Here is a 24,512-nt window from a genome sequence, read left to right as displayed (position 1 = left end):
AGGCTTCATCTTCTTCTGAGAACTGTTATTGTTAATCCATGTCCATGTCCTTATTATCTGCTCTTTTATTTTCCAGCCTTTCATGGGAGATAACTACTGTGATTCCATCAACAACCGAGCCTTCTGCAACTATGATGGTGGGGACTGCTGTGCCTCAACAGTCAAGACCAAAAAGGTAGGGGTATCCCTTCCTGTTTTTCCTTGGGAATTCCTCAGGGAGTGCTGTTTTGTGTTTTGCCTTTTTCTTTATCCAGGGAGATTTTATTTTGACTAGAAGAGCAGATCCAAGGTCTCAGAAGGAATTAGAGTCTATGCATCAGCTCCCTATGGGTGCTTGGTTCTTAGTTCGTTTTGCAGTTCTCTCTTGGTAGGCATGTGCATTTCTCATCATAACCTGCCTTATACCCGTGCAAGACATGTCCAGTTAAGGGCAATCATTCATTCCTGTTGCAAATGAACTCTTACTGCTCTGTAGGCAAAGACTATCTTCCTCCAGAACACTGGGGCATGTTCATCAGAAGAGCTGTTGGTCATCCATTTTGCACACAGTGCTCAGAACATCTCCAACGAGCACACTGAAAAGGGTGCATTTGCCTTTCCTGATATCCACCCCCCAGTGCTCAAAAAGGAAACTGAAATTTAGGATTCATTAAGAGGAGAGCAAAGAGCAAAACAAATGCATCACTAAGTCTGAACTTTGACCCATTCGCACAGTGTGTATTTGAATGATGGGATGCATTCCCACGGAGCATTATTAACAACAGAATATATTTGAATTCAGAACAAGAATAGGCACATTCATGGACGTTTAGCCCATCAGTGGCTATTAAACACAGTGATCTGGATGCAGTTTCTGGCACAAGAATATCTAAATTGTGGACTGCTTGAGCAAGGGAAGGATCCCTCTATAAATCCCCATATTTGTTATGCTTCTCTTAGTACTCATTTCTGGCCAGTGTTACAGAGACAGGAGAGTGATAAAGCTTGTGGTTTGAAGCACTACAACGTTTCATATATTTCTAACAGTGATAGATTTTGAACTTTTTTTTCCCAAAGAAAGGAAAGAAAATCATAGCCTCTGGCATGTAAGATTTTTACCTTGTCTTGAAGATTTGAGCACAGATCAGAATGGAGAAAATCCAGCTATGTGAAGTATCTGATGTACAGTAATAAATTTGAAAGCTTGAGACTAGGAAAGGGAAGCGTGGGTTTAGGGTATGAGATGATGCATTTTACCAGTCTGAGGAAGAAGCTTCTCTACATACAGCAGCTGAGGGATTGAAGGCCGCTTTGCAGGGAGCAGTCCTTTCTAAGGCAGCTTTTGCTGGAGGTTTCTTTTCCTCAGCTCAGTCAAAAACTTCATGGTGGTGCAGCGCAGTGGCTGCCTGTGAGCCACCTGGGAATGCTGAGGGATGTCTTGTCATGCAGGAAGGGTTATTTTCCTCACTGTACAGGAGCTGGGGGAAAAGATAGTTTTCCTAACCCCAGGAGCCACCAAAGGACCAGCAGGGAAGTGGTCAGGAGAGGACTGATGCAAACCAGCCCCACTGGGACAGGAATTAAGGGCACAGCATCCTTCCTGGGCAAAGACAGAACTGGGACATAGAGAGTGTAGGGATGAACTGAGGGCGGGTGGTCAGGTGTAAGGTTTGGGAGCAGAATTTATTGCTTCTCCAAGCCTTGCCTCTCTCCCAAAACCCCACCGTTGACCCAGGGGCAGAATAGGGCACTTGGAAGTGAGAAAACTGCTTTCTCCTTTGGACCTTGGCAGGTCAAAGCCGAGTCCCAGTTTATTATATTTATCAGGTGAAGAGGGGATAACAGCCCTGCAAGGCAGACTGGGACACCTGCGGCAGCGGCGGCGCGGCCCTGTGAGTTATTTTCCTGTCTGAGGTCTTTGACTGGAGAGCAGATTTTGGGCAAGGCTGTTCAAACACAGCCCTGCCTTTGAAGGGCTTTATGAGTAGAGCGTTACAGGAGATATTCCAAGGGGAAAAACAATGAAAGGTGCGAGAAAAGGGAGCTGAATAAAAATACTCCGCATACCAAGTCCTTCCAGCACAATTTGCCACCTACTTAAACAGGCACAGTTTTAAAATACACATTGGGTGTAAAAGCCAAAAACCTGGAGGAGATGCAGGGAGGGGTGAGTCCAGCTCTGTTAATTCCAATACCAGATGAGGATGTATTTTCATACAGTTGTAGAAAGAGCGAGACACACGCGAGCGCCTGCTTTGCTCCTTTTCTTTCGGGGTTACAGACTATGTGGCAGATGTGTCAGTCTTTCAAAGCCCCTGCAAGTTTACCCATAAATGTCTAACATTTATGCAACACCTGTTTTTCTCCCAAAAATGTCACAGGACATTTTACAAGCTTTAGATTTACCATCTTTTTGCCGTCGCAGCCATTGCTGAGGTGACACATGGTTCACATTTAACAGAACATAGCAACTCCGCACGTTATTTTAGGAAAGGGCTGAAGATTAGCATTGCATCATGTGAAGATTCAGGAGCTAACAGGCAAGTAAGAGCTGACTTCAGATCTTTAATGTCCGCAAACTGTCAAGACTTAAGTTTCACTGCATTCCCACTCCCCAGCCCTAAAACACTTTCAGCTGCACACAATGCTGCGAACTGGGGTGCCTTAAAAACACGAGGATTCAACCCGTATTCGCTTTGATCCACAGTCCTCTTACTTAATGTCTGATTCTGCACACTCCTGTTTTATTAGCCTGAAAAAACACAGGAGGCTTCCCTGTGCCATTCCGGTAGGGCATGTTTTCGCTTTGCATTTCAGCATTAGCAGCAAATGACCTTGTGCATTTCAGCAGAGAGAGGGGAGCGGGGCGGTGTGGCTTATCTGACCAACCACCGACTAATCAGTGCTGCTGCTTAGATAGGAAATAATGAGTATTTGCCCTCCACTACTCACAGTCAGTCCAGGGAGCTTAAAAGAAATCATTAAAGACCTCTTTTGAATGCTGCAAATGGCGACGAATAAATTCGGTCATATTCTAGGCATAAATTTGAGGCAACTGTAGTCGGCAAGTGGGAAAAAGAGGCATTCATCGGCTTAATTATTTGTTAGGTGCTAATTGACTGGCATGCCCATGCAGCAGGAGGGAAGCCGGGGCTGTGCAGCAGCACCCAGGGCAGCAAGGACACCCATCTGCAGGGCATGGGGAGCAGCACGGAGGCACTGGCAGAGGATGGGGCTGCACAGCTTGCCCTGTGCGTGACCCAGGAGCAGCTTGGAGAGACAGGAAGGCCATTGCCAGCCAACCTCCAAGAGAGAGGAGGCTTCTGTTGTGTATCTGGAGGGGATAAAGTCTTCCGTGAAGGACAAAACAAAAGCCCGTCTCCTTTTCATCTTCCTCTCCTCCTGACCCAGCGCAGGTTGCCAGCTCCCTTCCGCCTGGCTGCTCCAGGAAGCTGCTTCTTGCTTTGTGTCCTGCCACAGATGAAAGAAGATATTATTTTTTAAAGCATTAAATGTATGACAGTGCTTAAAGTGGGGAAAATAAATAACCTGGGCATAGCTGGCTGCCTCTGGGCTGGCGGAGGCTGCGTGGAGCTCCTGGGGCGTGCGGTGTGCCAGGGAGAGCTGATGGCTCTTTCTTTCCAGTTCATTTCAGGAAATCTTCTCTCCAGTCACTGCTCCCCTTCGCTTCTCTTTCCCTTCCCTTCTACAAATTCTCCCATACAGAGCTGTCTAGAAAGGCCTCACAGAAATCAGAGACGTTTTTCTTTAGGCTGCTTGCATATTTTGTTCCAGTCTCAAACAGCAGATTTTCTTATTGAAGTCCCTGCAGTCTGATCTCTGCAGATTTAAGCACAGGGAATTTTGCCACTCTAAATTTACCCCAACCTAAACCATCTGAAAGGGGAAACTTTCATCTGTCTTTCCTCTCTGCCTTTCCTTTTCATCACGTAAGGGGTAGAACTACAGCCCCCATGAGAAAAACCTGCCTCATTTGGTTATCTCTCAGGTTTTCCCTCAACCCCTTTGCCCCAGAGCCCTGAGAAAAGAAAAAGTCAACCTGGCAAAAAACTCCCATCTCAAATGCCGCCCCTTCAGCCTCTTGACATTGCTGTCCAACACCTTGGAGAGGAAAACCAGCAAGTGCCTTGGCGGAAAACAAATGAGGACTTGTGGTAGATAGAGAACCGCGTGGGATTCATCCAAAGCTTTGCTTATCTACGAGATATGCAACTTATCAAAACCTCTTCAGAGACTTTATGGCCAAGAATTCAAGGCCTAAAGAAAGGAGCTTTGAACTGAAGGACTGCTGCTGGCTCCAGGAGGGATTTTCCAAGACTGTCCCTGTCTCCCTAGAAAGGGGGGGTCTGCCCTCTCCCACCCCTAAGAAAGCAGAAATAGTCATTTCTTGGTATTTTGGAGAAATTAGTGCCTTCTCTCTGCTCTCTCCTCTACATGGAACTATCCTGGGGAATTGCAGGGCTCGCTCCTTTTACAGAACATGGTTTTGAGGCAGTGTGCACAATTAGCAGCCTAAGTGTCCACCCCAGCTGGGGAAATTCTACTTATCCAGAAGAATCGATGGCCGTGACACGGTGCTGCTCCCAACAGCTTGACTGTCCCCAGCCGGGTGTGTTTGTCAGCTCTATAATTAGCTGGAGAGATACAATGAATGGCGGGTGAGCACGGAGGAAGGCCGGACACAATGAGGAGCATTGCTTCATGCCCCTGGAAGCGGCTCGGCGCTGCTGCGTGCTCCGAGCATGCTGCTTCACCCAGGCCTTTGGGTGAACCCACTTCCCCAGGAGCTTTTGATCGCAGTGTAAGTGGCTCTAGCTGCTTGCCATGTGAGGAGCGCTTCCAGTCATGGTTGGTTGGGATGGGAGCTTATTTTGGGGCTCAGGGCCGGTTTCATAATCGTTCGAGGAGGCTTTCCAGGCGGCGATAAATTAAAAGCAGGGATGGTAGTAGCACATGTTGCCTATCCTGAGAGAACATTCTTGGCTTCAAGGGACGTGGGGCTTCCCACAACATACAGCGTTCCCAGGGGAAGTGCTCGTGGAGGGTGTTTGCTTTGCTATCCGACCTCACTTCATTAGCAAGTGTTACAAAAACCAGCGAACAAACCTTCCCTGCTCCACCGCCAGCTATTTGGCCTCTGGGTGGTCTGGCTGCTATTAAATCTTTGGTGATTATTTAGACTAATTACATTCATGTTTGCACAATCAGTAGCACAAGGGTAGGAAGCGCAGCTGATGTCTGAGCGGCTGAGCTCCGTGTGGTTTGGCACGAGGGCTCCTTCGTGTAGCTCAGTCTCACAAGTGCTGAAGCTTGGTGAGGATGTGGGCATTGGGCACCCTGTGCCACCAGGGTTTTCCTGATCATCCCAGCTGGCTTTGAGCCATTCTGGGTCCACCAGTGGGGCTGCGCTTCGTTGGGACCCACTGGACATTGTTGAGGGTCGGTTGGGTTTAGGTGAGCTGTGTTGTTTTACATCGAATTTCCTGGCTTTGGTGGGGGAAAGCCCAGTTTAAAGAGGTGCAAATAAGAGAAATTCAGGATGTTCCCTGCAAGCTTCATCTTCGCCTTTCCCAGGCCCCCTTGAGAGGTGCCCTAGGTGTGAACCTGCATACCAGCCCCCAGAGTTAAAAGGGGACTCTTTTTTGCTCTTTAATCTCCAAACAGCCCTTGTGACCTAAATGCCAAAAACCACTGGGAAGAACATTACAAGATGCATTTTTCTCCCACGAGGGCTTTGACAGGGAACAAAATACACCCCAGCATTCAAGCTGCAAGGGTCTCGGGGCCGCGACACTCAGCACCGCCTGCCACGCTTATCTCAGTGTGCCGCGTTCACCGCAGGGGCTCTGCGTGCAGCGGGGTCCTCATCGTTCCCATTCATCCTGTCTGGGACATTTTGCAAACACTTCAGAGCTGAAGTCTAACAACAGGCTATTTCCCAACACTTTCCATGCCTCCTCCTGTGCTTCCTCCTACCTCGAGCCCAGTGTTGCCCGCCCTGGATGGGAGATGGAGCTGGGTTGGTGTGATATGAGTGTGTGCCAGGGGGTAAGCTGCAACCCTCTGCAGAAGTGTTTCCCACCCCTCCCTGTACCTGTCGGCTGTTTCTGCTGTCAGTGTTTCCACACTGGACTTTCTCAGCAGGAATCTGTCTTGGGATATCACCGGCCTCTTTAGATAGGGTTTATGGCTCTTGACTCATTTCATGACCTGGGTCCCATTTCTGCACCGTTATGTTTCATCATTGTCTTTGCTCCCATAGTCTGGAACGTGGCATCGAGGGCAAATGCAGCCCTGCTTCCAAAAGCAGCGTGAGTGTTGGCCATGGTCTCATCACCTGGCATGGGAGAGGATAACCTGGGAGACAATAACTCCATGCCTTCACGGAGGACAGAAGTATGGGTTCATACACTGGCCATGTTGTGCTGAGTTGGGAGCCGGGTGTTGTCACACCCCAGCTGTGTACAATTACACCACCAGTACATCAGGTCCAGGCATGGCATCTCATCACCTGCAGCAGTGAGGCCAGAACTCCTTGAGCACAGTGGGAAAAACAGCAGGAACAGGGCAGTCCATGCTGTACCATGAATGCTGACAAGGTGACAGACATGACTTAGGCTGTGCACATTCTATCTTGAAAACAGGCTTGTGGTCCTCTGTGTGGCCCACATTCCCCTGAGTGCTGCTGATCCAAGCCATGGCTTTGTTTCTAGATCACCTCCAGGAGATGTGTGCCTGTGTAGGGGGAGCGCGTAGGTGTGCAGAGCTGTGTTCTTCACTTCTGTCTCTCTCAGATTATTTTAGGTAGCCTGTGGAGACAGTATCCTACAGTACTTCATCGAGTAGTGAGCCAGGCCCTAAGCTTGATTTTCAGCTTTTCTTCCATGCTCTCCTAGATATTGCCAGGTTTCCTATGTGAGGAGATGTAGGGAACGCAGGACTTGGCAGGTGGAAGGAAGGGAATACAGTTCTTTAATATTGTTGTACAATGGATATACATCTTGAAATTTCAGTGCAAATCGTACATGTTTGTTGTTAATGAGTTGGGTTTTCCCCAGTCTGTTTAAAAAGAAAGACAGCAGTTTGTCCTGGAGCGCGTGTATCTGGGCTCCACACCTGAACAGGCTATCATTCAGAAAAACGCTCAGTGTTTATTATTTGTAATGCATCCAACAGCTTTGTTCTTGGATCTGTGCTCCACAGGGCTGTCACAGAACGAGCCCAGGACAAAACACAGTCCTCATTCTATGGTGTTTTAAGGTTTCTCTGAACTGGGCACTTCTGACGATCTCAGTAGATGCTATGTGTGAGCTTGATTCCCTAAACACCTCTGGAAATCAGGTCCTTGAGGAAATCAAATGCTTAATTGTGGTAGATGATATTTAAAGTGGAAATCCTGCATCACTGTTTAGTGTTTGGCAAATTTTGTCCTGTCTAATTTGACTGTGGATGTGCTCACTGCCCATAAAAATCATTGCCGGTTCACATAATAGAAAACTGATCTCTGGAGCTCACTGCTGTAAGACAAAACTATTCATCTCTCTGGACAATAGCACTGTAAAAATTAAATGGCATAAAAAATCTGTAAAGGTCATAAAGTGAATGAGGCTAATCTGATCAGGAGGAAAGCCTCTTCCAGTCAGGCTCCCCACTGCTGCGACTGCTGCTGGGCCATGGCAGTGCCCCGGAGGGACAGCTTCTGTTCTTCTGTCCATGACCACTGAGAGAAGACCAGAGGGTTTCTAGAGGACAGCACACAGGAGGACACTTCCCTAGTGACTCCTTCTTCCCAGATACTTACTGCAGTGGAGTAATGGTCTGTTCTTTTAGGTGGAGCTTTTATCCAGGTAGGGAGGAGATGGGGTGCAGGCAGGAGAGCCCTCCAACGCAGCACCGAACTCACGCCAGCTTGGGTTCCTGAGACACAGTTTCAGCACAGCCCACAAAGTAAGTTAGAGGAGTGAAAGCCAGCAGTTCGGAGGCACAGTCATGCAGGGCTTTCACTCTTGGCTCTTGTTCCTCCAAGGGAAGTGTTAGCATTTACGGGATATCTGTGCCAGTGAGAGGTGGTGCAGTCCTGCTCGTGCGTGGAGAGAGTGGAGACAAAGAGCAACAGGATGACTGTATGAAATGCTTGTGTTTGATGTTCCCCTGTTCAATGTAAAATGTGTATCCGCCTTTTCTGGGATCCTGTTTTTCTCCATTGAATGCAAGGGCTACTGAATTGCCTTTGTTAGGCTGTTGCAGACAAATGTAGTGAATCTAGGCCAGGGAGAGGAAAAAGCTTGATCAAGACAAATGAAAGAACCAGGAGCCCAGATCTCGCCTCCAACCAGTAGCTCTGTTGTACAACAGGAAGGATTTTTTAAGTCAAAATCATTGCCAAATCCAGGCTGAACTGAATGATTCAGGGTAAAAAATAAAAGTAAGGGAAAACTCCAGACATATCTGCATGCTTTGTTTGAGCATTTTCTAAGTGAACTAAGTTTTCCTTCCAAGACATAAATTTTGCTCTGAATAGCCTTTTTCATTTTCATGTCTTGTAAGGAAAGGTCGAACCTGAACTGTAGCAGATAATCTAAACCAAAATGTTTCCCTCTGTGTTGAACAAAATAAGTCAATTCCTTTCATGTGTCATTTTATTCTCTGCAGTATTTTAATTCAGCTGTTAAACAGTCCCTCTGCAGCCTTCTTCCCGAGCCCCATTGTTTACAGACCTCTCCATTTTCCTATCTGAGAATATTCACAACCCTGTGATATGGAACAGTCCTACTGTGGCTGGCTTCTGTTGGATCAAGTGACCCTTAAGCTCCTATTGTTTTCTGCAGTTTCTAAAGCTCCTTTAGTATCCGGTTACTTGAATCCATTTGTTTTTAACCTTTTGGACTCTCTCTCCTTTGCAGCCTCCACATTTACACATCGGGTTATTCACGGCTTGGTTCTTCACCTCATAAGTCACCAGGGCCATAGGTTGGTGAGGAAGGTCACGTCTTCTGGGAATGGAAGTCAAAAGCAACAGGAGGAGGCTCTTTGAAGCCTGATGTAGTGATGAGTGTTGGCTATTTAATGCCTCTGCCAGCATGTCCCTGCCGTAGGCTCCCCAGTTGTGAAATAAAGACCCACACCCCTCTATCCTGTTCTCATATGTCAGGAGAAAAGCACGCTGTGATGGACGTGCAGGGACACGTATGGAAGGTCTTTGGGAAACGACAGCTGTGCGCTCACGCACAGTGCTTGGTCTGCATTCCTAGATGTGCTGTTGGTGATGGGAACAGGCATGGCCTGGAGAAATGTGAAAGAGAGAGCAAACCTGTGGCAGCCAAGCCACGCACAGCAGACGTCAGGAGCACTGAGCAGGTTGTGGCACTGTCTGGGAAGGAGTGTTAAGGAGGGGAATGAGGTCATTCGCTGTCTGTGCAGATGACAGAAATTTTGGGGAATTCACTTCAGGACAGGCAAGGCACTGTTCTGCTGGCATCCCCTTTTCTTCATGTAAGTGCGGTGATGCAATATGCCAAAATCAACGTCTGCTAGCCAGGCACTGCAGTCTTGTTTCAGCTCCTTCCCACGCTTCTGCAGAGATCACGGTCAGATTTTATCTGCACTAGCAGCGACTCACTTGTGTTCCTTTGCTGATTCTCAGTGCCCTTCAGCTGCATCTTTTGCCCTTAAACGCAACAGGTATTTAGGGAAGTCTGTGTGCCAGGTTGCATTTTCACTACTACTGCTAGGTAGCCAACAGCTCAGCTCCTGCCTGGGGGAGCTGAAACCAAAAACACTCTTAATTGAACACACAAATATACTTAGACATGAAAACAAGACCGAAGTCATAGGGCGCTACTGTTACGTGGTGCCTTACAGAGGGGAGGTTGTGTCTCAGGAGCAGGGCTCATCAAATTCCCAGGCGGAAGGTGGGAGGTGGGTGGAAATGCTGAGCTGGGAACCTCTGGACGTAATGTTTGGTGAGATTCTGAAGCGGTCATGTGTGATGGGAGTTTGGTAGCTTTGCCATCATTTAGTGTTTGTAGGCTTTGGGGGAAGGATGGGCCTTTTAGAAGAGGTGGCAGCATAATGCAGTCCCAGCATTTTGGCAACTTCTCCAAAAGCCTCAGGGGTCCTCAAGCAGTACATGTCTCCTCAGACAGCTGTCCACATGCCTGGCCTGAGCTGTTATGGGAGGATCCGCTGACCAGTAGTTGCACGAGCTGAACAGGCTCTTCTTTATGCTTTTCACACCCTGTCTTAGGAACAAGGGGCTCATCTGAGGCCTCAGTGTGCTGCTGAAATAAGTCACTATAAGAAATAATGCAGCTGCAGACTCCAGCTGATCTCTGACGATATCACTCCAGAGCTCGTTTGTTCTCCATGGTGCTGTGTATTCCCTCCTTCACGTGCCTGTGCTTCCTTCCCCAGGTTACTCCCTTCCCTATGTCCTGTGACCTACAAGGAGAGTGTGCTTGCCGGGACCCCAACGCCCAAGAGCACAATCAGAAAGATCTCCGTGGCTTCAGTCTTGGGTAACGCCAAGCGACGTAGAATGGAGGACCACACTGCTCAAGGCAGGCTAGGAAAGACACCACATCCCTTTTGGTATCATTTTTAACATTTAGCTGCTCAACTGGATGGCATTTCTGCACCAGAGACCCTTAGAATTCAACCAGTCTGCCTTTAATTTTTGTCCAAGGAGAACTCAAAGTAGGGGTTTATGTATTAACTATATCTTAAATAGTGATGACAAGAAACAACCAAGAGTCAAGTCGAGAAGACTTTCATGTATCAAAACAGCATGTTATGCCCACCTAATTTGAACAGTTCGTATCTAGATTTAAGGCGAGAAACAAGCTATTTATGTACACATATTTATAGAAATAAGTAGAGAAAGAGAGAAAGAGTGAGAGATTATGATCAACGCAAAAACACTTTCCCCTCTCCAACACTCACAACTCAGACCATTCGTGGAAGAGGCTGTGCTCTTGGAGGACTCTGGGCTGAGCCTTTTCTGATGCTGAATGCCAAGGTATCTCATGCTCGGGGCACTGACGTTGGGGTGGGGTCTCCACAGGGCTGTGCCTCTTGGCAAGTGACTTGCCAGATGCCCAGTCAGCTCGAGACATGGGATGTGTCTGCTCCTCACAAGAATGCTACTTCCAGCCAGAGAGCTCAGCAGACTGCAGTGACCTTTCTGGACAGCTCCTCCTTTCCCCTCCCCCCACCCTCAAAAAGCAAACAAAAAGCCCCCTTGTCGCCTAGCCAGAAGCCACAGGGCTGCTGGGATGTTTCTCTGCGGAGGTGGGCAAGTGGCCCCACAGTGGAGCCAGGGAGTGGGGAGTGAAGACTGGCATTGAGGAATGTGGATGATTGCTTCTGAGGAGCAGAGAGGGTAACTCGCCCCCGCACTTGTCATTTGAGCATGTCTGCTGCTGCTACTCCTGCTGCTATGTCCCATACAACTAGTTTCCTTACTGTGTCAGGACAGGGTGAAAACAACCCCATGCAACCAAACAGTCTGCCTTAAAGCTTACCTATAACCTGCCTTTCAAACCCTCTGGTCTCTTCCTCAGCGTTGGGGGCAAGAAAACAGGACACCAGCCAGCCAAAGGAATCTGCTTTTTGGTCTCCATCCACCCCAGGGGTTCTCTAAACCTCCTCTGCCCCACTCTTATGGCTGTGTATATCCTAACAACTGCTTCATGCTCTTGTTTTCCTAGGAGAGGGGAAGAGGAGGAACTATGTGCTGTGGGGAGACAGTATTAGAATTTCAGCCATATTTGTCAGTATTAAGCCTCCAGGCCTGAAGGTCAGACATGTGTGAAAGACCAGGAGCTTAGCTGCTTGTAATCTTCCAGCAGGAAGGGTACTAGCTGCAGCAGCCCTCAACATTCCCTTTCATATAGCTCCATCCTCCTGGTGTGCCAGACTTCTGGGGGCTCACTTCGTCATAGGGTTCATCATCACATTGAGTCACTGAGATGCCCAGCGCATCTTAGTGCTGTTGCTGCTGTTAAAACTGTCCCACATAAAGCCTAGAGATGTCTTCATTGTGACCTGGGCTTGTCTCCTGCTGCTTTGGGTTCCTGCTGCAAGGAGCACACATCTGAAAGAGCATCTTCCCAAGTATTAATTCTTCCTGTTCCTTGGGACTCTCCTGCTTTGTACAACCTACTGGGAAAAGACAAGTTGGAAAGATTTTTTTTCCTACTCCTGCTTTTTGGAATATTCGAGTAGTACAGCAAGGCAGAAATGTTAAAGGGAATCATTTAGCTCATGGAAATGGATGTAAAGATAGGTAGGAAAACCAGAAATAGAAAACTGACGGAGTTGCAAGTGCAAAGAGCCAGGCTGTTCTCACCCACCACTGGGGGTTGTCTCTGTGGGAATAAACCAGAGAATGATCACAAGACCTAATATCTGGAGGCCTGGAGAGCTGGTGAGCATAAGAAGGTGAGGAGCTGTCTGTTGGGAATCTCCTGGAGAGGGCCTGGCCATGGGAGCCATGTGGATTGCTCTGTAGCCACCATGCAGGGCACAGGGGAAAGGGAGATGCAGTGGGATCAGGGCTCCTTCAATGGATCTAGGCTGAATGGCTGCCAACGTGGAGAGCATTAGCAGAAACTGGTCCTGGACAAACTTCCACTTGTGCTTCTTGCCACCTAATTAACAATGGAAATAAGTAACTGGGAGAAGGTTGCTTCCTTCTTGGTCATTCATCCTCCTTCTTTCTGCTGGAAGTTTGGTTCACGTGCCATCCAGCCCACCAAAGGAGCACAACACCTCTAAACTCTTTCAGGCTGCCAGCACGTAGCACCTGAGGCATCTTGGCAGCATCTCTCCCATCCACACCACCCAGATTTCACCCTCGCAGGAAACCCCACTTGAGGCCCTGTGTGCATCCTGATGGCAGACCAGTTTGCAAAACTCCTTTATCCGTTCTGCAGCTCAGCGTGGAGGAGATTTTCCATCTCCTTTTCCCACTTAGGAACTGCCCAAGAGAGACAGGTCTGTGTTAGCGTTATCGCCATTTGCTGCTGTGGGCTCTGGGCCCTCTGAGTGACTCTGTCAGGCAGGGCCAGCCTCTGCTCGTAGCAGTCTGGGGACAGCCAGGTCCCCTCCCCGCACGGAGGCCTTCCATGCTGCTATTTGATATATATTTTTTTCCATTTTGGCACTGTCCATCTCCTCCAGTGGGGGCTGAGAGTACCGCGAGCAGAGGTGCTGCTCTGAGTCATGTTAACGCGTGTTGAAAACGCTACGTTTTAGTTTTTCAAGGGGATCAGATTGCATTAAGGGGAACAAGGAGAGGGGACCTGTGGGGTGTGCATGCCTGTCCAACTGGATGGCCTTGCAGCATCTACCACTGTAAGGTCCTTGACTGCCTGGTAGAGTCCTGGGGGACGAGCCTTCATGATGGTGATGGACATCCAGTGGGAGATAAGAGGGTGACACAGGGCAAAACCAAGCAAGAAAATTGGGAGAATAGGAGAGGGTGCTCATGCTGATAAAATTTAGCTGCTTATGAAGTCCAGGTCACATCGGTGCCGAGAGCATCTCTGTCACAGACTGTGAGCCAAGGCTGCACCCAAAGGGCCACCAGTGGTCTCCATGGCCAGCAGGAGGGCAAGCTGGAGCAGAAAGCAGTGTACGGTGCGGGGTGGGGGTGGGAAACTCCTATCAGCTGCTACCCCGCTCCCTCCCCACCCTCCCGCAGATGGGCTGAGCTGGTGTCACCCCGCTTTTCTTGCATCTCCTGCTGTCCCCTCCCAGCTGAGAAAGGAGGATGGCACCAGAGGACTCTTGGAGTCGGGTTCCAGCTACCTCCCTTCCGGTTTCGGTTTCACTTGGTTGTAACTGTCGGTTTGTTCTAGGTTTTACCTGTGTTTAAGAAAAAAAAAAAAAAAAGAAAAAAGAAAAAAAAAGAAAAAAAAGAAAAAGAAAAAAGAAAGAGAGAAAAAGAAAGCCAATAGCCAACAGAAGTTTCTTGCTACAAAGGATTCAAGTGGGAAAAACAAAAAAAAAACCCAACAAAAAACAAAAATAGGAGAAAGAAAACCCGCATAATCCAAATCCAAGAAGAGCAAAGCCTATTTTTATGTTTGAAAGGAAAACACTGATTCTGCCAGCTGAGTAGAGCTAGATACTTAAGTGTAGATTTCCCTAGAAGTACTGTGAGGTTTTATAACATTGCCTGGTTTTGTTTTCCTTGTGCTTTGTGATAAGTTCAGGAACTAAGACTAAGGTATTTTTTTCCCCTGGTATATTATTGTTTTTGGGGGGAGGGGGGAGTTGTTTTTTTTTTTGTTTTGTTTTGTTTTTTTCCCGGATTATTTTTTTTAAAGTATTTGTGCTTATTTTTACATTATCCAACTGTACGTACACATTTAACCAGTATTTCACTGTGCTCTAATTACTGCACTCAGAAGCACTGCACAGTCCGAATCCTGAAGAGTTACAGGAGTTGGGGAATGAGCAGGAGGGGAGGGGAATGCTGCTCTGCGAGCAGAGAGGTGATCCCACTGGGGGAAGCAGGGTGCTGATGTCCCCTTCCTGCACTCCCACCCCATCATTCCCACTAGAGGCCAAGCTAGAAAACAGGAGGTGTTGCGGTGAGGTCGGGCGAGGCTGGGATGCCCAAGGGGGTTTCAGAGCTGGAGATTTGTTTTTCAATTTTCTCTGGATGCCGTGGAAATTTCCACCCCTTCGGCCTCTTCTTGATCTCCCCTGCTCAGTGCTTCAGTGACACTCAGTGGGCATGTTTGTGTCACTGGAGGAGACCCCCTGCCCAGCTTAGACGTACAACTCTCTCCATACCTTCATGGTTGTGATCTCAGTGGTCTCATGTAAGTCTCAGTGGTGTGATGAAGGCGATTTCCTTCACGTTTGTTCCATGCCATCCCATCCTCTGGCTGTGGCCATCTCCCTGTAGTGGACAGCTGGCCTGTTGTGTTGTGCACCCTAAAGCCCAGGGACCAGTCCCCTTGCCACTGGAGGTCCCTAACCACTGAGGTCAATGGGAGCGTGACTGAGGCTCTGGTGACCAAGGCTCCAGCAGGCCCAGGTGGCACAGGATGTGTTTTCTTGGAGCTGCATCTAATTTGGGCAATCAGAGTTTGTGTTGGGCTGTTCCCACCACCTGGGGAATCAGTGTTCAAAGCCCGTGGTTGCGTCAGCAGGAGCCAAATGGGGCCTAAGGTTTCGTTTCAGTCTTAGCCGAATTTTTCCCCTTTTCACCTGATCTACACATCCAAGATTCATTAAGAACAAATAATCACTTCTTCAGAGGCCAGAACCAAGAGCTTGCGTTGGCTTCATGTGACAGACGAGGAGTCTTGGTGCTACGTGTTGGTGTTGTTAGTCCTGTTAGGTCGAGATGCAGAGCTAATGAGTCCAAGTTGTCTTTGGTTCCCATTCTGGCTTGGGTTGGTCTTGTGTTTTTTCATTCGTTCGGTGAGGCCACAATTCAGCCACCAGTTTCCATCTTCTGAGTGTAAAGAACCAGGGCTTTAATGAAACATTTCACCAGCAATTAAAGAGGGAATTGGAACCATTGTGGAGTTTGCATTGTACGGCCTCTGTAATTACGTACCTGTCTGCAGATGATAGGCTGAATTTTGCTTCCACCAAGTCAACAGGGGTTTTTGTTGTTGTTGTTGTTGTTGTTGACTTCACTGGGAGCAGGATTGAGCCGTACTATATATATAAATATATATATATAAATATATATATGATATATATATAATATTATATGTGTAATATTATATATATATATCAGTGTAATATTTACAAATAAAACTGTGATCTCGTCTAGAGAAAAATGTATTCATATTACCAACTGCTCTTCCATATTTATGTATCATATTGTATCTTTTTATTATTGTTATAATTATTATGTTTATTATGGTTATTATTATTATTATTATTATTATTATGGAATCTTTCTTGGCACCTTTTGGAAGCGACGTCAACCAATACTCCAATGAAGTGCTGAGGATCTATTTTCACAAGAATTCTACTGGTCTACTGTATAAAAGAGAAAAAAAAAAAAGAAAAAAAAAAGAAAAAAAGAAAAAAAAAGAAACAAGCAAAATACAGTTCAACCCTTAATTCTGTACCTCACGCCTGTACGTTTGCTGCTCCGATTTTGGGTTTTGTTTTGCGTTCGTTTGTTTTTAACGGATCTAATTTAAGTCTCCAAGCAATATATAAAGATGTAAATAGTAAAGCTTATTTATTAAGATTGTCATCTTTTTTTAATTTATATTTACACAGTTGTTCATCTAATTTATTTTTTGTTTTTGCTTTTTTTTTTTCTCAGTACGGTTTTTAACATTGTCCTTTCTTTTTTTTTTCTTTTTTGGTTCATGAGGTTTTTTTTAAAATCATTTTTCACAGGATTTCTTTATACAGGTTTTTCTCTTTTCTTTCAATAAGCAACAGCTTCCTCTGGTCTTTCCAAAACAGGTCATGTTTCACTCAAAACAAAAACAAAAAAAAAAACATAAAAAAAAAAGTTTTGTCAGATTCATCAGAAATATTTTGCCATTGTTGATTCCTATACCCTAAAGTTCTATATTATATAAATATATAATACCTTGTATGCTTAAATATTTAACTGTGTGATTTTGTATATATCTTCATACACATGCTCACACACATATGAGGGTTAATGTTCCCAGATGCTGGGAGAACAGAGAATCAGAAACACAAACAATATAAGCTTGTATTAAAGAGTTCTGAACTGGACTGCTTGCTCTTGCCGCTTCTTTGCTTTCGGTTGAGCTGTCCCTGAGCATCACCAGGGATGGGGGGGGCTGAGCCTGGTCCCACATCTGGATGCACAGCTGAATGAGATGTAATGCCCATGTGCTCCTGTGCCTTGGGCAGGGTCTGAGGCACTCACGGTGCTCTGGTGGAGGTGGCAGAGGTGGATGGAGGGAGGCAGCCCCCCCGAGTGCTGTGTGGTGCCCTCCCAATGGTTCCACCATCAGACCCTGAGGCAGTGGGATCTGTCCTGAGGAATTCCAGTTTGTCTCAATTGGGAAACCTTTTATGAGAACATTCAAGCCCGTAAGCGTGCCTAAATAGTGCTGTCATCACTTGGAAAAGAGTGCTCACACGTAAAGGCATGATGACTGAAGCTATTGGCCTCAGTGACACCTGGGGCTGTGCCAGGCTGCAGCTCTGCGCTGCCGTGACCTGTCTGCCCCGAGCACGTCACCTCCCCCAAGAACAAGGTGCTCTGTCCCTGCCCTCTGCTGCTCACATTCTCCATCAGCTACAGAGCACTGTCATCAGGAAGATGAGTCCCAACAGGAACTCGCCATGACTCAGGGGTATGACGGAAGCGGGGAGGAAGGCTGAAAGCCATCCCCAAGCACCCAGGGGCTGAGTGTGCCAGATGCCAGACCCTGTGGGCACTGTGGAATGAGGCTCTGCGTCCCACTGACATCATCTTGCTCAGCAGGAGATGGACGGGGCTCAGATTGATGCCCACCCCATAGCAGGACCCTGTTAGGCAGTGTGGGGGCTGTGGTGCAGACCCCAATCCACCTCCCAGCTCAGAGTTGCTGCAGCAGGCAGGGGAGGGACGTCTGCTCTGCTGTAGCTGAGAAATGTGTATCGACTCAGCATTTACAATGTGAATTGATTCAGCATCGACGTCTCCAAACTGGGGACGTGCACGCTGTCAGGATAGGTGCCATTCAGCCCTGACAGTTATTGACTCCCTGATCCTGAAGAGGGTCATTGTTAACCTAGTTAACTCTCAGCCTCATTGATGATTTAACTCCCTAGGGAAGCCCAGACAGGACAGGGAAGCTGGAGAGGACATGGGGCATGTGGGCAAGAGCCTTAATGCCAGCTGTGCTGTGCCACTCACAGATCCTTCTGCTTTTATTGCCAGTGGACTATAATGGCATACAGCTCTGTCGTCATAATGTACGTGCAGTACTGAAAAGCAACACTTTGCCCACTTCTAGAAGTGTGGCAGTGGTACTGTTGTGTGTAAGAGGCTGTGGGCTGAACAACAAATGAATTCCACACTGCGCAGTCTATGGAGCGCTTGGGGGCAATAGACTGAAGAGCAGCAATAAATTGTTGGTTTTTTTACACTGACATAAGTGAGTCAGTAAAAAAGATGTTTTGCATTTCAACTGTCAAAATCCACTGCAATATATTGAGCGAGGAGAGAGGGAGAGCGCATGGTGCTTCCACACCATCCCTGTCAGTGGTCAATGCATTATTAATGGGGTATAAGCACGTCAGACAGCCCTGTCAATAGAACACACTGTAGCTAAAAAGGCCTATAAATGGTGTATTAAATGGTTTGTGTCTATAGCAATACATAAATCAATTAGCTGGGCATTGAAGGACCTATTAAGCATTAATACAGACTTTAAAGACAGGAGCAACCTACAGAGTTGGCTCCTGCTGGGCTGGGCTGCAGCCACTGAGCGATGCTCATCTCCACTCCTCACATGTGCACAACCACACGAGCACAATCAATTGCAGTGTGCGGCCAAAACCAAACATTTCCATGTCCAGTTTATGTGTCTGTCTGGAAATTAATCGTTAAAGAGTGGGAGAGGAGGAAAAACATACATCAGTACGTGCACTGAGAGAGGGCTGAAGGCACTGCTCAAAGAGTGGGTGATAGGGCAGCAGCCTGGTGGCAGATGTTAAAGATGGGGGAGGGCAAGCAAGGAATGTCAAAATCCTATCAGCCCCAAGCTGCTACAACAGCCAGCCTGTGCCACCAAGCACCGTGGTGGCAGCGGACACTCGTGCCACCCACCGTGGTTCCTATTGGCTGCTGTAAATTGAAGGAGCTGACTGCATTCATTGCATGTGACAGCCAGGGAAATTGCTCTGGGTTCATACATCCGAGTCATCTCCTGGCTGAAAGCCACAGCTTCTTCACCAAGTGTGGCACTGGGAACTGTGGGGATGGGAAAACGCAGCTGTTGGCAATGTGGAACAGTTTGGATATAAGAATGTAGAGAAGCTTCCAAACAGAGACAGGGGTATAAGGAAAGCTTCCCCAGGTAGGGAAGGCACCTGAAGACCAGATGAGCATCTTGCTGTGCATGCTGGAGGATGGTGCCCAATGTGTGTGCACAACTGCACCCACAGCAGCACCATGTGCTCCCTGAGCTGCCCACACACATCCTCGGATGCCAGGCCTCTTCCACGTCACCACCTGGCCCAAGGGGCTGCTGATAAAAAGCAGACAAAGGGTCCTAAAAACATTATGTTCATGAGAGGCAGAGCCATGTCAAAATAGTCTGAATCCTCCAGGTGACGCAGACCCAGGCAGAACCATCTGTGGTGAAAAAACTTGGTGATTATTTTTTTGGAGATACAAAGTCATTAGCAGTCAGTTACTCGCAGCTTTTTGATCATTTTGCTTACAGAGAATGAAGAACTGGTGCTGACAGCCACCCCACCCCCTTCCTATGAAGATATTACCTGCCAGCATACCTCCATAGAAGCTTCCCCCCCCACCCCACAGTTGTACATTTAATTTTAAGATGCTGTATGGGAACTGTTGTATCAAGGCCTGAGCCACTGACTGATCACCCGAGGTGAGCACTGAGTCAGCTGCAGGAGCACAGGTGAAGGCAGTGCACCTGTGTGACTGGAAGGGGTGGAGTCTGGCTCCACCTCTCCCAGACCCCATTTAAGGGCTGACCACCACTGGGGATGGGTCTCTTGTTGGAGATCCTTCCTTTGTGGAAGTTACCCCCTCTGCGCCTCAATCCGTGGAGACAGGAGGGCACTTTTCTTTATGTTGATTATCTCTTTTCCATCCTGATAATCTTTCTAATTAAACCATCTATAAAATATATTGGCTAGCAGTGCCAGTTGGTATTCATTTTGTGAACGTCACCCCTTACACCATCTTACCTGATGTTCCTGTGGGGAACTTTGTTAGCCCAAAGGTGTTCTTAAAAAAATAAAAACTAAGGCTGGAGAGGATGGGTATGACAGGAGTGTGAGCATATGGAGGGCACATAGGTGAGCAGAGGAAGCCTCTTGTGCTGCAATAGTCTTGGGCAACCTGTGGTGCTCTTACTCCAGCAGGATGCTGACCAGGCACTGGAGGGCTTCCCAACCTGCTGCATCCATGTGGCTCAAGGCAAATGAAGAGACAGGACCAAAGGAGAAAGGGGAAAACAAGAGCAATGTGGGAGACACTATCAGAAGCAGCCAAAGAAGGCAAATAGGTTTCTCTTAAGATTAAGTCTCTGGCTGAACTTCCTTCACGTCAAATCCTGCACCTTTGTTTGGTTTTAAAACATGTCCATTTTGAAACTCACCTCCTGCTTGTTGGTTTGTTTTTTTTTTTTACTTTAAAGGGTTAAATAACCTCGAAAAGAAAACAAACAACTATTTGCTTTGAGCTGACTGAACTGATTCATCCAGCCTGCAGTGTTTCCTTTTCTCCCCTCCAGGTTTGTTGTTTTGCTTTGAAAAAGAAAAAGCAACAGCTTTGGGCTGCTCTGATTTTTGTTTTCTTTTCCTCTCACCCTCCTGCACTTATTGGTTTGGCGACCAGACTGAAAAATCCATTACCCACACAGATCCCGGGCCAGCCTAACCCACATCTGACAGTAAAAGAAACCAGATTCTCCATGTCTTTTTAGCCCCTGGCTTCCTTCTTGGGCTTTCCCACACATCTGCAGCTCCCAGCAGGGCTGAGATGGGTGCTGGGCAGAGCCAGGACCCTACACAGAGGCAGCACTTTCCCCTCCTCTCCCAGTGCCCACTCTCGGGGTCAGCGTCGGTCTCTGGTCATTGGGGTTGGCCATTGGGATGTCCTCTCCTCCCAGCTGAAGCAGTGGCAAGAAAGCATCGGGAAGAAACACCAAGGAGGCACGAAGACGGACTTAATATGAACCTTTAATGCACAGAATGAGCTGCCAGGAACCTTGCGAACGAAGGCACGGAGCCATTCTGCCACCTCAGAGTGGTAAAAAACCCCCAGCGTGTCCTCAACATCCTGCCATCTACCTGGCATCCACCTCCAGGCCACGTGCTCGTAGCTGGGATGCTCCCGGCGTCCTTGGCCAACATGGCACCACAGGTCCCTGGCCCCACAGCTCCGGGTGGGCAGGGCAGGGGGATCCCCAGGCCCCGCAGTTCCCCTCCGCAGGCTCTCGGCTCCAGGGGGCATCGCCTCCTCCCAGCGTTTTGGAGTGTGTAGTCCAGGAAATTCAGTAAGAAAAGATTAAAAAGGAGACACTTTTACGCTGAGTCAAATCAGGTGTTGGGTTTTTGTTGGTTGGTTGGTTTTTTGTTTGTTTCCTCTGGAAAAAGAAATTAAAAAATGAAAGGAAATTAAAGTCCAACTTGCAGATTTCGTGTTTTTCTGCCGTTGATGTGAGGAAGTCCTGCTTGGCCTCGCTGTCCCCTTTCACCCCGCTGAACACCTCCCGTCCCCAAACCCCAACAGCACTCAGCACATCACGAGTCCTCGACTCCTCGGAGTCCCTCTGCCTCCCACAGCTCCAGGCCTGCACCGTCCCTCACCGCCCCTTGGACTCCCCGTAGGTGTTGCGCAGCATGGAGACCATCTTCTCCTCACACGTGACTTTGGTGTCCTTTAGGATGCTGTACCACACCATGCCGGGCGGCCGCACCTCCTCACTGCGGCAGAACAGGTATGGCATGGTCTCGGTGCGGCTCTGGATGTAGGCGCTGCGGAGCAGTGTTGAGCAGTGACTGCTGACTTTCTCCAGCCTCCGCAGGATCAGGTGTGCCTTCCTGGAGGGAAGAAGCAGAGATAGAGGCAGAGGAGTCTCCACGGGCACACCTGGCTTCCACCACTGGCTGTGTCTCATGGCAAGAAGCACAGAGCCATAGAGTGCTTGGGTTGGAAGGGACCTTACAGCCCCCCAGCCCCATCCCACTGCTGTGGGCTGGCTGCCCCATCCAGCTCAGGTTGCCCAGGGCCCCATCCATGGCCTCAAGCACCTCCACGGATGGGGTACCCACACATCTCCAGGCAGCAGTGCTGGTACCTCACTGCCCTCTGGGTAAAGAATTTCCTGCTCACATCTGACCTAAATCTCCTCTTTTAGTTTAAAGCCATTCCCTCTTTTGTCCCACCGTTATCTGCCCACGTAAAGAGTCACTCTCCCTCCTGCTTATAAGCTCCCTTCAAGAAGGTCATGGTGAGGTCTCCCCAGGCTGAACACCCCCAGCTCTGAGCCTGTCCCCATAACAGAGCTGCTCCAGCCTCTGAGCATCTTCATGGCTGGCTCATGCCCAGCTTTTATCCACCAAGCCCTCCCTGGGGCTGCTCTCAGTGAGTTCTTCTTTTGGTCTGTGTGTGTACCTGGGATTACACCAACCCAAGCACAACACCTAGTAGGCCTTGCCGAACCTCACTAGGTTCCATGGACAAGACCCACGGCCTGAGACACTGCCGTGCCTGTTTCAGGTGGAGAGCAGCTCTGTTGGGTGTCAACAGCCACAGCACATCCACCGTGCATAGGGCTGGAGGGACCTCAGGTCTGAGCAGCAGAGCAGCTCAGGTGCTCTGGGAACGCTGATCACCAGAGTGCCACACGCCCCGGTGTGTCCCATAGCACACTGTGGGGACCCCCAGCACTGCCAGCCCATGAGCACTGCCCTCCCCGCTCTGTTTTCCCAAGTCTCCAGGAGGCAAATGGCCCAAACAGCCTGACACTAGAAGAGCGAGGAGAAAAAGCACAACACATTAAGACAAAACAAAATAAACCCGTTAGAAACCAAGAATCCCCTTGTGGGAGCCTGCAAAGTGCTAAATCAAACAAAGGGAGGGGAAGAGGGTTTACTTCAGTGGTCTGAAAGTCTCAAGATCACAGATTATTTCCTCTCCCTCTGGTGCCACAGGAAAGCTCTGGATTTGGGGTTAGGGGATTTCACAGTTCCTGAAGGAATGTAAATTCCCGATAATGATATGTTGGAGGCAGTGCTGTCAGTCAGCGAGGCATAAACACGGGGATTATTTGATTATGGAAGCTCAGCTTGGGCTGAGAGCTCCCAGCGAGGAGCAGCACCAGCAGCACCCATTATGGGATGTCGGGAAGGAGGGCAGATGAGGCACGAGGGCACATGGACACCACCTGCTGGCCATCACTGATCCCCCATTTCACACACGTGAAATCCCACGGTGGCATCAGATGCTCTCAGCGAAGACTCATTGCTCAAAGCTCAGCTCAGCAGCAAACGAAGCTCTGTAGTGACTGGTACCATGACAAGGCCGACAGACTTCACCAGATCACATTTGCTGCTGGTGGAAGGGACCACAACGGATCATCTGAGCCATGGCCTTGCCTGCCTGATCCGTGTCCAACCTGTTCTTAAAGGCAGAGAACTGTCTGTTTCCACCAGCAGTCCTTCAGTTTACCCATTCTAACAATGAGAAATTGTCTCATAACATCTGCTCGGGCTCTCCCTTCCTTTCAGGGGAGGTTGGCCACATGTAGGGCCCACACACACCATGTAAGATGGATGTTTCTGTGAGCAGACCGTGATCGGGAGCAGAGCTCTGAACCAGACCTGCCTCTCCCTCAAAGTGATAACTATCATCTTTCCAGGCCTGTAGCAATGTGGTGACCCTTACTTATCGTAAGTAAGACGTCTTTACTGCCAAAAGTGGGCTCTGCCTCTTTTCTAACTTGTCCCTGCCTTTGGCTTGTGGCAGGGCAGGCGTCCATTGGGATGAATGCTACTCTGGCGTGGAGAAGTTGCCCTAACAAGGCCCCAGTGGGTTTTCCCCCAAGCTGGTTCCTTGTCCAGTTCAACATGAGGCCTTCCCAGGCCTGCACGAGAGAGCAGCAAGAAGCCCAGGGCTGAACCATGCAGATCTGCTGGTCTCTCATTTCCTGCAGGCAATGCTTCTTGGGTTGGTGCAATCAGCCCCAGGAAAGGGATGCAGCACATGATGGGCTGAGAATGCACAGCACTGAGGTCCAGGTGATGGGGAGGGAACCAGGTCCCTCGTTTTTGGGTTCTGGTACCAAAACCCCAGTTTTGCTGGGTTTTGCTGCTTCAAGACTGAGTCACTTATTTTAGTGGGGTAATGAAGTCATGTGTAAATATTAGATTTAGCTTTTGGCTGTCAGCTGTTCCCTCTTAAAAAAAAAAAAGGAGCAAGAGAGACAGAGCGGGCGAGGGGAGGGGTGAGAAAGGGAGAGAAGCTTTCTGGTGAAGGCTGGGTAATAAATTACAGGAGCAGCTCTTGGGCTGCCAATTTAACTCCATAAATCAAGCCCTGGGTATTACCCAAGTGCTCCCTGTGGAGGGCTGTCGGGTCAAAACGACCACCTTTTCAAATACTGGAAATGAAATCTTCCTAAATGCTGACCAACCTCATCCCTGCCAGAAACAATAATTTATTGCCTTATTAAAGGGCAGGAATCAGGAGGGGACAGCAGGGGAGCGAGGTGGGGGTCATTTTCACAGCCAGCTCTCAGCTCTCAGCCCTCCAAGGGATGAAGTAGCCCCTTTTTTGCCCCCCTCTCCCCCAC

General features: G+C 48.5%; 2 protein-coding genes across 2 annotated transcripts in view; one reads left to right on the top strand and one right to left on the bottom strand.

The window, feature by feature from the left end:
* PAPPA (pappalysin 1) overlaps nucleotides 1-11,819 on the top strand; it is a 169,100-nt gene extending 157,281 nt beyond the window's left edge. The window contains exons 21-22 of the mRNA XM_065737615.1: nucleotides 77-175; nucleotides 10,414-11,819. Coding sequence (XP_065593687.1) covers nucleotides 77-175; nucleotides 10,414-10,521 — 207 coding nt within the window. The 3' untranslated portion in view covers nucleotides 10,522-11,819. The remainder of the gene's footprint in view (nucleotides 1-76; nucleotides 176-10,413) is intronic.
* A 9,056-nt stretch (nucleotides 11,820-20,875) lies between these two features.
* ASTN2 (astrotactin 2) overlaps nucleotides 20,876-24,512 on the bottom strand; it is a 250,356-nt gene continuing 246,719 nt past the window's right edge. Inside the window, exon 23 of the mRNA XM_065737613.1 lies at nucleotides 20,876-21,759. Within this exon, the coding sequence (XP_065593685.1) occupies nucleotides 21,522-21,759 (238 nt within the window). The 3' untranslated portion in view covers nucleotides 20,876-21,521. The remainder of the gene's footprint in view (nucleotides 21,760-24,512) is intronic.

This window comes from Cyrtonyx montezumae, unplaced genomic scaffold, assembly GCF_038088225.1.
Source record: "Cyrtonyx montezumae isolate F1298 unplaced genomic scaffold, pur_monq_1.0 scaffold_20, whole genome shotgun sequence".
NCBI lineage: Eukaryota > Metazoa > Chordata > Aves > Galliformes > Odontophoridae > Cyrtonyx > Cyrtonyx montezumae.
Note: the sequence above shows the minus strand (reverse complement) of the source record. Positions and strands in the feature narration are given on the sequence as shown.